At 49.8% G+C, this 17,500-nt stretch overlaps 1 protein-coding gene across 1 annotated transcript in view; it reads right to left on the reverse strand.

Moving 5' to 3' along the window:
• LOC306918448 (alpha-1,3-mannosyl-glycoprotein 4-beta-N-acetylglucosaminyltransferase B-like) overlaps window positions 1-17,500 on the reverse strand; it is an 88,649-nt gene that overhangs the window by 23,098 nt on the left and 48,051 nt on the right. Inside the window, exons 5-11 of the mRNA XM_079531349.1 lie at window positions 15,839-15,885; window positions 13,484-13,597; window positions 12,830-12,905; window positions 7,379-7,493; window positions 5,425-5,555; window positions 4,084-4,191; window positions 1,427-1,623 (exon numbers count right to left, since the gene is read on the reverse strand). Coding sequence (XP_079387475.1) covers window positions 1,427-1,623; window positions 4,084-4,191; window positions 5,425-5,555; window positions 7,379-7,493; window positions 12,830-12,905; window positions 13,484-13,597; window positions 15,839-15,885 — 788 coding nt within the window. The remainder of the gene's footprint in view (window positions 1-1,426; window positions 1,624-4,083; window positions 4,192-5,424; window positions 5,556-7,378; window positions 7,494-12,829; window positions 12,906-13,483; window positions 13,598-15,838; window positions 15,886-17,500) is intronic.

A 17,500-nucleotide genomic window follows, 5' to 3' on the forward strand; every position in this document is an offset into this window, starting at 1 on the left:
GCCCTCCACCATGTCTTATGTTTCTCATTTTGGACCCTTGGTGAAAATAACTTCTCACCCCTTCCTTAGAGCAGCGGTCCCCGAACGTTTTCATGTCAAGGACCCCCAAATTGACACTCATCAGCCCCGCGGACCCCCGTTTGAAAAGACATGCCAGGGACCCCATAAGAGAAGATTTTGACGGCTCTAGCAGTGATTCTCAACCCGTTTAATTTCAAGGACCCCCAGTTTGACATGCATAAGCTATTAGTCTACAGACCCCCATTTAACAGATTAATCGCCCAGGACGAAGTTCTTTGTCCTTTCTATTAGTAACGCCCGACGCTCAGGACGAAGTATTGTCCTAAAGACGAAGTTTATTGATACGAGAACAGATCGCCTGGCTGTATAGCCCAGGCGCGCCTGCTGGGCTCTCCTCGGTGACGCGCAAGACTGAGACGTCATCAAAAAACTCCCTCCTCTGTTTAGCTGATGAAAACGAAAATCGTAAAACGTTCATAAATCGCGATCTAAATCATCCCGTCTTTTTCTGAAAAAAGATCCTGTGTTAGACGGCGCTCCGCGGTCCAGTCGCTAGTCTCGATAGATTTATTCTTGTCTCCCGTTGTTGTCGATCGATTCTAAAGTGCTGTGGCTATTGTTAGCTGCTACACAACATCATGAACTTCCGGCCGGTCCGTCCGGAAAAGGCGTCCGTGTTTATAAATCGACTGGGTGCATGAATGTAATGGATTAAATAGTTCCGGGCAATTAAAGTGGTATTTCTATCTCTGGGACCCCCAATTTATATTGTAAAATCTATGTTAATTTAACTATTGATAGTGTACAAATGACACTCTCAGAGTTACAGACCCATAAGGGGTCCGTAGACTAATGCATGTCAAACTGGGGGTCCTTGAAATTAAACGGGTTGAGAATCTCTGCTAGAGCCGTATAAATCTTCTGTCATGGGGGGTCCCTGGCATGTCTTCTCTAATGGGGGGTCCCTGGCATGTCTTCTCTAATGGGGGGTCCCTGGCATGTCTTCTCTAATGGGGGGTCCCTGGCATGTCTTCTCTAATGGGGGGTCCCTGGCATGTCTTCTCTAATGGGGGGTCCCTGGCATGTCTTCTCTAATGGGGGGTCCCTGGCATGTCTTCTCTAATGGGGGGTCCCTGGCATGTCTTCTCTAATGGGGGTCCCTGGCATGTCTTCTCTAATGGGGGGTCCCTGGCATGTCTTCTCTAATGGGGGGTCCCTGGCATGTCTTCTCTAATGGGGGGTCCCTGGCATGTATTTTCTAATGGGGGGTCCCTGGCATATCTGTTCTAATGGGGGTCCCTGGCATATCTTCTCTAATGGGGGTCCCTGGCATATCTTTTCTAATGGGGGTCCGCGGGGCTGATGAGTGTCAATGTGGGGGTCCTTGACCCGTGCGTGCACTGACCCAGTAACGTGCGCGGGCTGGGTGAACCGGACCAGCAGGTGGTCTCCCCTCAGGGGACTCAGAGCCCAGTAGAAGTCCAGTCCTCGGTAGGCTCGGTCCAGGCTGTGTTGGAGGTAGTGGGTCATGGTGCTGTCCAGCTGGGCCGTGGGGTTGTTGGGGTGCGGCTGGAACAGGCTCTGCTTCCCAAAGTCCTTGTCCTGGGAGGGACACACGCGCGCACAGAGACACACACGCACGCACAGAGACACACACGCACGCACAGAGACACACACGCACGCACAGAGACACACACGCACGGAAAGAATCACACACGCACGCACGCACACAGACACACACGCACGCACAGAGACACACGCACGCACAGAGACACACACACACGCACGGAAAGAGACACACACACACGCACGCACAGAGACACACACACACGCACGCACAGAGACACACACACACGCACGCACAGAGACACACACACACGCACGCACAGAGACACACACACACGCACGCACAGAGACACACACACACGCACGCACAGAGACACACACACACGCACGCACAGAGACACACGCACGCACAGAGACACACACACACGCACGCACAGAGACACACACATGCACAGAAAGAGACACACACACACACACACACACAGAGACACACACACACACACGCACGCACAGAGACACACACATGCACGGAAAGAGACACACACACACACAGAGACACACACACACACGCACAGAGACACACACACACGCACAGAGACACACACACACACGCACAGAGACACACACACACGCACAGAGAAACAAACACACACGCACAGAGACACACACATGCACGGAAAGAGACACACACACACACAGAGACACACACACACACGCACAGAGACACACACACACACGCACAGAGACACACACACGCACAGAGACACACACACACACAGAGACACACACACACGCACAGAGACACACACACACACACGCACAGAGACACACACACACACAGAGACACACACACACACGCACAGAGACACACACACGCACAGAGACACACACACACACACAGAGACACACACACACGCACAGAGACACACACACACACGCACAGAGACACACACACGCACAGAGACACACACACACACAGAGACACACACACACACACACAGAGACACACACACACACACGCACAGAGACACACACACACACAGAGACACACACACACACAGAGACACACACACACACAGAGACACACACACACGCACGCACGGAAAGAGTCTCTTGAATAGTTTTCATTTAGTTTTAGTCACCTGGAATGTTATAGTATTAGTCTAGTTTCAATCGACTAGATATCATAATATTTTAGTCTAAAATGTATTTTGGTGGGCCTTGATGCCGTCGTAATGACTGGTTTTACACTTGCTGAAAATAGCTGATCTACAAGATCACAGATCTGCTATATGCAAACAAAGTGTAAAAAGACATTTTAGTCTAGATTTTATTTGTTAACGAACTTGTCAGTATATTTAGTCTTAGTTTTAGTCTTAGTTTTAGTCATCATAGCTTGGTTTTCATTTAGGTTTCGTCAGTGAAAAAAGGGAGTCGACGGACATTTTTGTCATGGTATTAGTCGACAAAATCAACACTGGTGTGTGCGTGCGTGCGTGCGTGCGTGCGTGCGTGCGTGCGTGCGTGCGTGCGTGCGTGCGTGCGTGCGTGCCAGAACTCCCACCACGGGACTCACAGGCAATCAGTTAATACCTTTACAACCACTATATTAATGGGAAGGATTTCCTACAACTTTAACCCATTTTAGGCCTGATGTCGAAATTAAATAAATCCTGACAGTTTTCTGTCATGTTTCTATATCAGTGGTGCTCAATATTTCATGTCAAGGACCTCAAAAATGATATGTAATTGGCCACCGACCCCCATCTGAAAATATGTTGTTCCAGGGACCAGCAGAAGCAAAGGTTTGAGTTAAAACGTTCGCTGTGAAAGAATATGTATTCAAAGATTTGCACCACATTTTCACGGTTTTTCAAAAATAGCAGACCTACAAGGCACTCGGTGCCGCGCTACGACCTACAAGGCACTCGGTGCCGCGCTACGACCTACAAGGCACTCGGTGCCGCGCTACGAGCTACAAGGCACTCGGTGCCGCGCTACGAGCTACAAGGCACTCGGTGCCGCGCTACGAGCTACAAGGCACTCGGTGCCGCGCTACGAGCTACAAGGCACTCGGTGCCGCGCTACGAGCTACAAGGCACTCGGTGCCGCGCTACGAGCTACAAGGCACTCGGTGCCGCGCTACGAGCTACAAGGCACTCGGTGCCGCGCTACGAGCTACAAGGCACTCGGTGCCGCGCTACGAGCTACAAGGCACTCGGTGCCGCGCTACGAGCTACAAGGCACTCGGTGCCGCGCTACGAGCTACAAGGCACTCGGTGCCGCGCTACGAGCTACAAGGCACTCGGTGCCGCACTACGACCTACAAGGCACTCGGTGCCGCACTACGAGCTACAAGGCACTCGGTGCCGCGCTACGAGCTTGTAGGTCTGCTATTTTTCAATAGATAAATGCTTGAAACACCAAAAGGGGTTCCCGCCCTGAAGGAAAGGAAGCGAGGATGCGCGTACTGTACCCTAAGGATGCGTACTGTACCTTGAGAGGCTGCACCTTGCCAGCCAGGGAGGAGTGGAGACCCACGTGTTGGAACAGGGACGGCTTGTAGCGCAGTTTGAGACGGGCCTTCTGATTGGTGCAGTCTTTCTACAGGAAAGACCATATTTGGAAACAGCATTATTATTCCTTCCGTTTGAGCCGGGCCTTCTCATTGGTGGTGGGGGGGGGGGGGGACTCACTGCATCTTTCAATCTAGGGGTTAAGCCATGGGGGTGAGAAGTTCACCTCCCTTAGAGATAGGGTGAGAAGTTCACCTCCCTTAGAGATATAGGGTGAGAAGTTCACCTCCCTTAGAGATAGGGTGAGAAGTTCATCTCCCTTAGAGATAGGGTGAGAAGTTCACCTCCCTTAGAGATATGGTGAGAAGTTCACCTCCCTTAGAGATATAGGGTGAGAAGTTCACCTCCCTTAGAGATATAGGGTGAGAAGTTCACCTCCCTTAGAGAGATAGGGTGAGAAGTTCACCTCCCTTAGAGATGGGGTGAGAAGTTCACCTCCCTTAGAGAGATAGGGTGAGAAGTTCACCTCCCTTAGAGAGATAGGGTGAGAAGTTCACCTCCCTTAGAGATAGGGTGAGAAGTTCACCTCCCTTAGAGATAGGGTGAGAAGTTCACCTCCCTTAGAGATAGGGTGAGAAGTTCACCTCCCTTAGAGAGATAGGGTGAGAAGTTCATCTCCCTTAGAGATAGGGTGAGAAGTTCACCTCCCTTAGAGATAGGGTGAGAAGTTCACCTCCCTTAGAGAGATAAGGTGAGAAGTTCACCTCCCTTAGAGAGATAAGGTGAGAAGTTCACCTCCCTTAGAGAGATAGGGTGAGAAGTTCACCTCCCTTAGAGATAGGGTGAGAAGTTCACCTCCCTTAGAGAGATAGGGTGAGAAGTTCACCTCCCTTAGAGATAGGGTGAGAAGTTCACCTCCCTTAGAGATAGGGTGAGAAGTTCACCTCCCTTAGAGATAGGGTGAGAAGTTCACCTCCCTTAGAGATAGGGTGAGAAGTTCACCTCCCTTAGAGATATAGGGTGAGAAGTTCACCTCCCTTAGAGATAGGGTGAGAAGTTCACCTCCCTTAGAGATAGGGTGAGAAGTTCACCTCCCTTAGAGATAGGGTGAGAAGTTCATCTCCCTTAGACGGGACGGGGGACGGGGGGGACGGACGGGGACGGGACGGGGGACGGGGGGGACGGGGGGGGACGGGACGAGGGACGGGACGGACGGACGGGGACGGGACGGGGGACGTGACGTGACGGGGGGGGGGGGGGGGGGGGGGGGAGCGGGGCGGGGGGGGGGTGGGACGGGGGGGGGGACGGGACGGACACTCACCGCGTCCTTCTCGGGGTTGCAGGCCTTCACCCACAGGATGTGGTCCAGCAGCCAATCAATGGGCTTGTCTCTGTGGAACATCAGGAAGAACTGAGCCACCATGGGGAGGTCACGGGTTCGAAACACCTTCCCTGTGGTGGGGAGGACACATGGAATGTTTTAACATAGAACACCTTCCCTGTGTTGGGGAGGACACATAGGATGTTTTAACATAGAACACCTTCCCTGTGTTGGGGAGGACACATGGAATGTTTTAACATAGAACACCTTCCCTGTGTTGGGGAGGACACATGGAATGTTTTAACATAGAACACCTTCCCTGTGTTGGGGAGGACACATAATGTTTTAACATAGAACAGGGAAGGTGTTCTATGTTAAAACATTATATGAGGACAGAATGTTTTAACATAGAACACCTTCCCTGTGTTGGGGAGGACACATAGAATGTTTTAACATAGAACACCTTCCCTGTGTTGGGGAGGACACAGAATGTTTTAACATATAATACCTTCCCTGTGTTGGAGAGGACACAGAATGTTTTAACATAAAACACCTTCCCTGTGTTGGGGAGGACACATAGAATGTTTTAACATAGAACACCTTCCCTGTGTTGGGGAGGACAGAATGTTTTAACATAGAACACCTTCCCTGTGTTGGGGAGGACACATAGAATACCTTCCCTGTGTTGGGGAGGACACATAGAATGGGCTCCACATCGTCGGCTCTGTGCCGTCAAAGATGCACAGAGCATTATGGCTTGATCGATTGATTGTGGTCTTGTAGATCTGCTATTTTCAGCATGCAACCAATTGTAAAAAGACTTATACTGGATCTCTTGTCCACTAGCCCCTTCCTAGTGGATCTCTTGTCCACTAGCCCCTTCCTAACATTTATACTGGATCTCTTGTCCACTAGCCCCTTCCTAACATTTATACTGGATCTCTTGTCCACTAGCCCCTTCCTAGTGGATCTCTTGTCCACTAGTCCCTTCCTGACATTTTAGTCTAGTTTTTATTTGTTGACAAAATCGACAGTATATTTAGTCATAGTTTTAGTCATCATGGCTTAGTTTTTAATTTAGTTTTTATGTAGTTTTTGTCAGTGAAAAAAGGTAGTCGACGAACATTTTTACGTCATAGTTTTAGTCGACGAAAACAACACTGCACACATATAGAATTTTAACCACAAGACATTTCCTGTTAGGGTGACCTGGTGTCCCCCTTCCTGTTAGGGTGACCTGGTGTCCCCCTTCCTGTTAGGGTGACCTGGTGTCCCCCTTCCTGTTAGGGTGACCTGGTGTCCCCCTTCCTGTTAGGGTGACCTGGTGTCCCCCTTCCTGTTAGGGTGACCTGGTGGACCCCTTCCTGTTAGGGTGACCTGGTGTCCCCCTTCCTGTTAGGGTGACCTGGTGTCCCCCTTCCTGTTAGGGTGACCTGGTGGACCCTTCCTGTTAGGGTGACCTGGTGTCCCCCTTCCTGTTAGGGTGACCTGGTGGACCCTTCCTGTTAGGGTGACCTGGTGTCCCCCTTCCTGTTAGGGTGACCTGGTGTCCCCCTTCCTGTTAGGGTGACCTGGTGTCCCCCTTCCTGTTAGGGTGACCTGGTGGACCCGTCCTGTTAGGGTGACCTGGTGTCCCCCTTCCTGTTAGGGTGACCTGGTGGACCCTTCCTGTTAGGGTGACCTGGTGTCCCCCTTCCTGTTAGGGTGACCTGGTGTCCCCCTTCCTGTTAGGGTGACCTGGTGTCCCCCTTCGCGTGGGACAGTCCCTCATTTCCAAGACATTTCAGGTGTCCCACAAATTGAGACCCTGTCTGTCCCACATTGTGACTGACAGGCATCAGAGTTCAAACTGAGACCCTGTCTGTCCCACATTGTGACTGACAGGCATCAGGGTTCAAATTGTGCGTGCGTGCGTGCGTGCGTGCGTGCGTGCATGCGTGCGTTCACTGCTCACCTATGAATCCAAGCTGGGAGAACTCCAGGAAGAGCCAGGGCCCAGAGGCATGCTGGGTAACGTAGTTCGTCATGGTGCTGAAGTAATCCGCCTTCGCCACGATGTCATCTTCTAGCTGAGATATAGAATGTTTAGACAAACAACACAGTTCATTTAGTGGTAAACAACGAATTTAATTGATTTGAAAAATAGCAGACCTACAACCTCGTAGTGCGGCACTACGAGGTTAAATACAGATCGGCGTGATGATGCACCTGGGACGTATCCCATGGCTGCACCTGGGACGTATCCCATGGCTGCACCTGGGACGTATCCCATGATGCACCTGGGACGTATCCCATGGCTGCACCTGGGACGTATCCCATGGCTGCACCTGGGACGTATCCCATGGCTGCACCTGGGACGTATCCCATGATGCACCTGGGACGTATCCCATGATGCACCTGGGACGTATCCCATGATGCACCTGGGACGTATCCCATGATGCACCTGGGACGTATCCCATGATGCACCTGGGACGTATCCCATGATGCACATGGGACGTATCCCATGATGCACCTGGGACGTATCCCATGGCTGCACCTGGGACGTATCCCATGGCTGCACCTGGGACGTATCCCATGGCTGCACCTGGGACGTATCCCATGGCTGCACCTGGGACGTATCCCATGATGCACCTGGGACGTATCCCATGGCTGCACCTGGGACGTATCCCATGATGCACCTGGGACGTATCCCATGATGCACCTGGGACGTATCCCATGATGCACCTGGGACGTATCCTCAGTGATGTATCCCATGATGCACCTGGGACGTATCCCATGATGCACCTGGGACGTATCCTCAGTGATGTATCCCATGATGCACCTGGGACGTCTCCTCAGTGATGCACCTGGGACGTGATGTATCCTGAGGTCATGGCTGCACCTGGGACGTATCCTCAGTGATGTATCCCATGATGCACCTGGGACGTATCCTCAGTGATGCACCTGGGACGTATCCTCACCATGGCTGCACCTGGGACGTATCCTCAGTGATGTATCCCATGATGCACCTGGGACGTATCCTCACCATGGCTGCACCTGGGACGTATCCTCAGTGATGTATCCCATGATGCACCTGGGACGTATCCTCAGTGATGTATCCCATGATGCACCTGGGACGTATCCTCACCATGGCTGCACCTGGGACGTATCCTCAGTGATGTATCCCATGATGCACCTGGGACGTATCCTCAGTGATGTATCCCATGATGCACCTGGGACGTATCCTCAGTGATGTATCCCATGATGCACCTGGGACGTATCCTCAGTGATGTATCCCATGATGCACCTGGGACGTATCCTCAGTGATGTATCCCATGATGCACCTGGGACGTATCCTCAGTGATGTATCCTGAGGTCATCACCTGGGACGTATCCTCAGTGATGTATCCTGAGGTCATCACCTGGGACGTATCCTCAGTGATGTATCCTGAGGTCATCACCTGGGACGTATCCTCAGTGATGTATCCTGAGGTCATCACCTGGGACGTATCCTCAGTGATGTATCCTGAGGTCATCACCTGGGACGTATCCTCAGTGATGTATCCTGAGGTCATCACCTGGGACGTATCCTCAGTGATGTATCCTGAGGTCATCACATGGGACGTATCCTCAGTGATGTATCCTGAGGTCATCACCTGGGACGTATCCTCAGTGATGTATCCTGAGGTCATCACCTGGGACGTATCCTCAGTGATGTATCCTGAGGTCATGACCTGGGACGTATCCTCAGTGATGTATCCTGAGGTCATCACCTGGGACGTATCCTCAGTGATGTATCCTGAGGTCATCACCTGGGACGTATCCTCAGTGATGTATCCTGCGGTCATCACCTGGGACGTATCCTCAGTGATGTATCCTGAGGTCATCACCTGGGACGTATCCTCAGTGATGTATCCTGAGGTCATCACCTGGGACGTATCCTCAGTGATGTATCCTGAGGTCATCACCTGGGACGTATCCTCAGTGATGTATCCTGAGGTCATCACCTGGGACGTATCCTCAGTGATGTATCCTGAGGTCATCACCTGGGACGTATCCTCAGTGATGTATCCTGAGGTCATGGCTGCACCTGGGACGTATCCTCAGTGATGTATCCTGAGGTCATCACCTGGGACGTATCCTCAGTGATGTATCCTGAGGTCATCACCTGGGACGTATCCTCAGTGATGTATCCTGAGGTCATGGCTGCACCTGGGACGTATCCTCAGTGATGTATCCTGAGGTCATGGCTGCACCTGGGACGTATCCTCAGTGATGTATCCTGAGGTCATGGCTGCACCTGGGACGTATCCTCAGTGATGTATCCTGAGGTCATGGATGCACCTGGGACGTATCCTCAGTGATGTATCCTGAGGTCATGGCTGCACCTGGGACGTATCCTCAGTGATGTATCCTGAGGTCATGGCTGCACCTGGGACGTATCCTCAGTGATGTATCCTGAGGTCATGGCTGCACCTGGGACGTATCCTCAGTGATGTATCCTGAGGTCATCACCTGGGACGTATCCTCAGTGATGTATCCTGAGGTCATCAGGGTTTCGGGTCTACCAACATCATACCCCTCACTCAGGCGACCCAGTCAGGGTTGATCAAATCCCGACTTACGTCCCAGTAGCTACCCTCGATCAGAACCACTAGGGAAAGACCAGGGCCACACAATCCGTTGGAACCACTCCAGAACTACTCTGCCAGGGCTGGGAGGTACGCTTCTGGCGCATGGAAGGACTAGGCTCTGTGGGTTGACTACTGTCCGGGCCCCTCCTACGTCTCACCAGGTCCACTCCTGCTCTCACCAGGCCCAGGACCTGTGCGTTGCACCAGAGTCCTGCTCTCACCAGGCCCAGGACCTGTGCGTTGCACCAGAGTCCTGCTCTCACCAGGCCCAGGACCAGACTCCCAGCACCCTATACCATATTGGAGTTTAAAAGGACAGATGAATAATTAGCAACTAAAGTCTCGCCTAAGCCTGAAGCTAAAAAACATCTCATGTTTACAAAAAGCTCCATGCACACGCACACACACACACACACACACACACACACACACACACACACACACACACACACACACACACACACACACACACACACACACACACACACACACACACACACACACACACACACACACACACACACACACACACACACACACACACACACACACACACACACACACACACACACACACACACACACACCTTTCTATTCACTAAGTGCGGTGTCACCTTCCATAAGGAAGTTCGAGTTCATTGTCACTGGCAAAACAATACGACCAGTGATGACGCTCGCGCTCCAAACCTAGGTTCCAAGTCTGCACGCATGTGTGTGCGTGTGTGTCTCTCTGTGTGCGTGCGTGCGTTTGTTTTGGATGGATTTTTCTTGTGTACTAGGGCCAAAGTATATAAATATATTGTAGTAACAAAAAGCAGCTTCACTTTGCTGGCAAACATATCTCGGACCGAGAACAGTAGTGTGTTGCCGATAGTTACCACTTACCACTCTAACTAGACTAAACTATAGTTACCACTCTAACCAGACTAAACTATAGTTACCACTCTAACTAGACTAAACTATAGTTACCACTCTAACTAGACTAAACTATAGTTACCACTCTAACCAGACTAAACTATAGTTACCACTCTAACTAGACTAAACTAGATAGTTACCACTCTAACTAGACTAAACTATAGTTACCACTCTAACCAGACTAAACTATAGTTACCACTCTAACTAGACTAAACTATAGTTACCACTCTAACCAGACTAAACTATAGTTACCACTCTAACTAGACTAAACTATAGTTACCACTCTAACTAGACTAAACTATAGTTACCACTCTAACTAGACTAAACTATAGTTACCACTCTAACTAGACTAAACTATAGTTACCACTCTAACCAGACTAAACTAGATAGTTACCACTCTAACTAGACTAAACTATAGTTACCACTCTAACCAGACTAACCTATAGTTACCACTCTAACTAGACTAAACTATAGTTACCACTCTAACTAGACTAAACTATAGTTACCACTCTAACTAGACTAAACTAGATAGTTACCACTCTAACTAGACTAAACTATAGTTACCACTCTAACTAGACTAAACTATAGTTACCACTCTAACTAGACTAAACTATAGTTACCACTCTAACCAGACTAAACTATAGTTACCACTCTAACCAAACTAAACTAGATAGTTACCACTCTAACTAGACTAAACTAGATAGTTACCACTCTAACTAGACTAAACTATAGTTACCACTCTAACTAGACTAAACTATAGTTACCACTCTAACTAGACTAAACTAGATAGTTACCACTCTAACTATATGTATCGATTCATTACAAATTTATATCGTTTTGTTTTTTTGTTTTTTTGTGGGGCTAGTGCGTGATATGAAATCTGAGCTGTAATCATATTCCATCATATTCACGTGCTTTTGGAGAGAAATGAGACAGACTCCATGCAGTCACTTTCAGTAGTAGAGGCCTGCAGAGGGGAGCTGTATGTGTCTGTGACACAGGTGATGGTCGTTATTGATGCTCATTAATACATCAAGGAAGGCAATTATGTTTATGCACTGTCAAATAGGTCTACATCTATCCTAAGATGTTTCTGCACTGTCAAATAGGTCTACATCTATCCTAAGATGTTTCTGCTGTCAAATAGGTCTACATCTATCCTAAAATGTTTCTGCACTGTCAAATAGGTCTACATCTATCCTAAGATGTGTCTACACTGTCAAATAGGTCTACATCTATCCTAAGATGTTTCTGCTGTCAAATAGGTCTACATCTATCCTAAGATGTTTCTGCTGTCAAATGGGTCTACATCTATCCTAAGATGTTTCTGCTGTCAAATAGGTCTACATCTATCCTAAGATGTGTCTACACTGTCAAATAGGTCTACATCTATCTTAAGATGCCATCAAAGAAAAGAAGAAATGTTAACTCGAGCTAGGTTTAAACATGAAAGCATGTTTACAGTTGTTGCACAGAAATTAAGTAATTTTACATGAAAAGTAATGCTACTTTTGCAATGTAGTTAAATAAAAATTGTGAAAAAAGCTTGGGGGGAAGAATCGTATCGTGAACCTCACATCGTGATACGTATCGTGAGTTGAGTGTATCGTTACATGCCTAGTTGTAACTAGACTAAAACGTCAGGGAGGGACGGACTAGCCTCGGAGAACACAGCGGTTTAGTTTCAACTAGGGTTTACAGCCTTCCTGAAAATCATAAATCCATTCCAGACATAATAAGTCCAGTTCACGGTTTCCATCCTACCTGGACATAATAAATCCAGTCCACGGTTTACAGCCTTCCTGGAAATAATAAATCCAGTCCAGGGTTTCCATCCTACCTGGACATAATAAATCCAGTCCACGGTTTCCATCCTACCTGGACATAGTACAGTCCTTTGTTCTGGACGTAGAGCATCAGGAAACTGTAGTCCAGATTCTGTTTGGTTCTCCACCTGTACACACACACACACACACACACACACACACACACACACACACACACAGTGAAGGTGGGGGCCCCATGTGGCCCCTGGGGGCCACCAGTTGATATTAACCTGAGGGCCTCATTAAGTGAAGGTGGGGGCCGCATGTGGCCCCTGGGCCGCCAGTTGATATTAACCTGAGGGCCTCATTAAGTGAAGGTGGGGGCCGCATGTGGCCCCCGGGCCGCCAGTTGATATTAACCTGAGGGCCTCATTAAGTGAAGGTGGGGGCCGCATGTGGCCCCCGGGCCGCCAGTTGATATTAACCTGAGGGCCTCATTAAGTGAAGGTGGGGGCCGCATGTGGCCCCCGGGCCACCAGTTGATATTAACCTGAGGGCCTCATTAAGTGAAGGTGGGGGCCCCATGTGGCCCCCGGGCCAACAGTTGATATTAACCTGAGGGCCTCATTAAGTGAAGGTGGGGGCCGCATGTGGCCCCCACTTGAGGGCCGCCAGTTGTCCATGTACTGTATGCTCTAAAAATCAAATCAAATCAAATCAAATCAAATCAAATCAAATCAAATCAAATCAAATCAAATCAACTCACTTGACTCTGTCCTTGGAGTCTCCGAAGGTCTCGGGCAGGTTGGTGAGGTTGGGGTAGAAATAAGGGGACGGGGAGACCACCTCCAACAGACCCGACAGCACCTCCCTGGGGAAACTACAAACACAACCACCCAGGATTACTGCACCTCCCTCTGGGGGGGGGGGGGACTACAACACAACCACCCAGGATTACTGCACCTCCCTCTGGGGGGGGGGGGGGGGGGGACTACAACACAACCACCCAGGATTACTGCACCTCCCTCTGGGGGGGGGGGGGGGGGGGACTACAACACAACCACCCAGGATTACTGCACCTCCCTCTGGGGGGGGGGGGGGGGGGGGGGAACTACAACACAACCACCCAGGATTACTGCACCTCCCTCTGGGGGGGGGGGGGGGGGGGAACTACAACACAACCACCCAGGATTACTGCACCTCCCTCTGGGGGGGGGGGGGGGGACTACAACACAACCACCCAGGATTACTGCACCTCCCTCTGGGGGGGGGGGGGACTACAACACAACCACCCAGGATTACTGCACCTCCCTCTGGGGGGGGGGGGGGGGGGAACTACAACACAACCACCCAGGATTACTGCACCTCCCTCTGGGGGGGGGGGGGGGAACTACAACACAACCACCCAGGATTACTGCACCTCCCTCTGGGGGGGGGGGGGAACTACAACACAACCACCCAGGATTACTGCACCTCCCTCTGGGGGGGGGGGGGGGGGAACTACAACACAACCACCCAGGATTACTGCACCTCCCTCTGGGGGGGGGGGGGGAACTACAACACAACCACCCAGGATTACTGCACCTCCCTCTGGGGGGGGGGGGGGAACTACAACACAACCACCCAGGATTACTGCACCTCCCTCTGGGGGGGGGGGGGGAACTACAACACAACCACCCAGGATTACTGCACCTCCCTCTGGGGGGGGGGGGGGGGAACTACAACACGTTCGTTACAAGTAAAAGTACGGAATTGAAAATATACTTGAGTAAAAGTGCAAATGTATCGGCATCAAAATGTACTTAAAGTACTAAAAGTAAAAGTATTCATGTTGCAGAATGTCCCATTTCACAAGTTCAAAATGTGTAGAAACTATTGAAAATAGCAGATCTACAATGGCAGATAATAAAATGGCAGATCCACAAGCTCACATTGCCCTGCGAAGTGACACATTGTGAGCTTGTAGATCTGCTATTTCAATTTAATTTAAACGGGACATTCTGCACAATTATAGTACTTTTAGTGCTATAATTACATTTTCATGCCAAAACCTTTTCTACTTTTTTTACTCAAGTGCATTTTGAATTCCGGACTTTTACTTGTAACAGAGTAGCACTTGTTGTCCCTCCACTGCCGTAACCTGACACAGACACACACAGACACACACGCAGACACACACACAGACACACACAGACACACACACAGACACAGACACAGACACACACACAGACACACACACAGACACACACACAGACACACACAGACACACACACACAGACACACACAGACACACACAGACACACACACACACACACAGACACACACAGACACACACAGACACACACACAGACACAGACACACACAGACACACACAGACACACACACAGACACACACAGACACACACAGACACACACAGACACACACACAGACACAGACACACACAGACACACACACAGACACAGACACACACAGACACACACAGACACACACACACAGACACACACAGACACACACAGACACACACAGACACAGACACACACAGACACACACAGACACACACAGACACAGACACACACAGACACACACAGACACACACAGACACAGACACACACAGACACACACAGAGACACAGACACAGACACACACAGACACACACAGACACACACAGAGACACAGACACAGACACACACAGACACACACAGACACACACACAGACACACACAGACACACACGCAGACACACACAGACACACACAGACACACACGCAGACACACACAGACACACACACAGACACACACGCAGACACAGACACACACAGACACACACAGACACAGACACAGACACACACAGACACACACAGACACACACAGACACAGACACACACAGACACACACAGACACAGACACAGACACACACAGACACACACAGACACAGACACACACAGACACACACGCAGACACAGACACACACGCAGACACACACAGACACACACAGACACACACACAGACACACGCAGACACACACAGACACACACAGACACAGACACACACAGACACACACAGACACACGCAGACACAGACTCGAACCCTCGGGGCAGAACAAATGACACGGAATACTTACTTCTTGCTTATTGTGTCTGCGACGCTCGACACGTACAGGGAGTCAGTCTGTAGGACAGAGAGGACAGACAGAAGCTTTAGCTACATCACATACTGGGAGTCAGTCTGTAGGACAGAGAGGACACAATAGAAGCTTTAGCTACATCACATACTGGGAGTCAGTCTGTAGGACAGAGAGGACACAATAGAAGCTTTAGCTACATCACATACTGGGAGTCAGTCTGTAGGACAGAGAGGACACAATAGAAGCTTTAGCTACATCACATACTGGGAGTCAGTCTGTAGGACAGAGAGGACACAATAGAAGCTTTAGCTACATCACATACTGGGAGTCAGTCTGGAGACAGAGGACACAATAGAAGCTTTAGCTACATCACATACTGGGAGTCAGTCTGTAGGACAGAGGACACAATAGAAGCTTTAGCTACATCACATACTGGGAGTCAGTCTGTAGGACAGAGAGGACAGACAGAAGCTTTAGCTACATCACATACTGGGAGTCAGTCTGTAGGACAGAGAGGACAGACAGAAGCTTTAGCTACATCACATACTGGGAGTCAGTCTGGAGACAGACACAAAGAAGCTTTAGCTACATCACATACTGGGAGTCAGTCTGTAGGACAGAGAGGACACAATAGAAGCTTTAGCTACATCACATACTGGGAGTCAGTCTGGAGACAGACACAAAGAAGCTTTAGCTACATCACATACTGGGAGTCAGTCTGTAGGACAGAGAGGACAGACAGAAGCTTTAGCTACATCACATACCGGGAGTCAGTCTGTAGGACAGAGAGGAGAGACAGAAGCTTTAGCTACATCACATACTGGGAGTCAGTCTGTAGGACAGAGAGGACAGACAGAAGCTTTAGCTACATCACATACCGGGAGTCAGTCTGTAGGACAGAGAGGAGAGACAGAAGCTTTAGCTACATCACATACTGGGAGTCAGTCTGTAGGACAGAGAGGAGAGACAGAAGCTTTAGCTACATCACATACTGGGAGTCAGTCTGTAGGACAGAGAGGACAGACAGAAGCTTTAGCTACATCACATACTGGGAGTCAGTCTGTAGGACAGAGAGGACAGACAGAAGCTTTAGCTACATCACATACTGGGAGTCAGTCTGTAGGACAGAGAGGACACAATAGAAGCTTTAGCTACATCACATACTGGGAGTCAGTCTGGAGACAGACACAAAGAAGCTTTAGCTACATCACATACTGGGAGTCAGTCTGTAGGACAGAGAGGACAGACAGAAGCTTTAGCTACATCACATACCGGGAGTCAGTCTGTAGGACAGAGAGGACAGACAGAAGCTTTAGCTACATCACATACAGGGAGTCAGTCTGGAGACAGAGGACACATTAGAAGCTTTAGCTACATCACATACTGGGAGTCAGTCTGGAGACAGACACAAAGAAGCTTTAGCTACATCACATACTGGGAGTCAGTCTGTAGGACAGAGGACACAATAGAAGCTTTAGCTACATCACATACTGGGAGTCAGTCTGTAGGACAGAGAGGACAAACAGAAGCTTTAGCTACATCACATACTGGGAGTCAGTCTGTAGGACAGAGAGGACACATTAGAAGCTTTAGCTACATCACATACTGGGAGTCAGTCTGGAGATACAGAGGACAGACACACACAGGACAGACACACAC

The sequence above is a fragment of the Electrona antarctica genome (assembly GCF_951216825.1).
Source record: "Electrona antarctica genome assembly, contig: scaffold_266, whole genome shotgun sequence".
NCBI classification, from domain to species: Eukaryota; Metazoa; Chordata; class Actinopteri; order Myctophiformes; family Myctophidae; genus Electrona; species Electrona antarctica.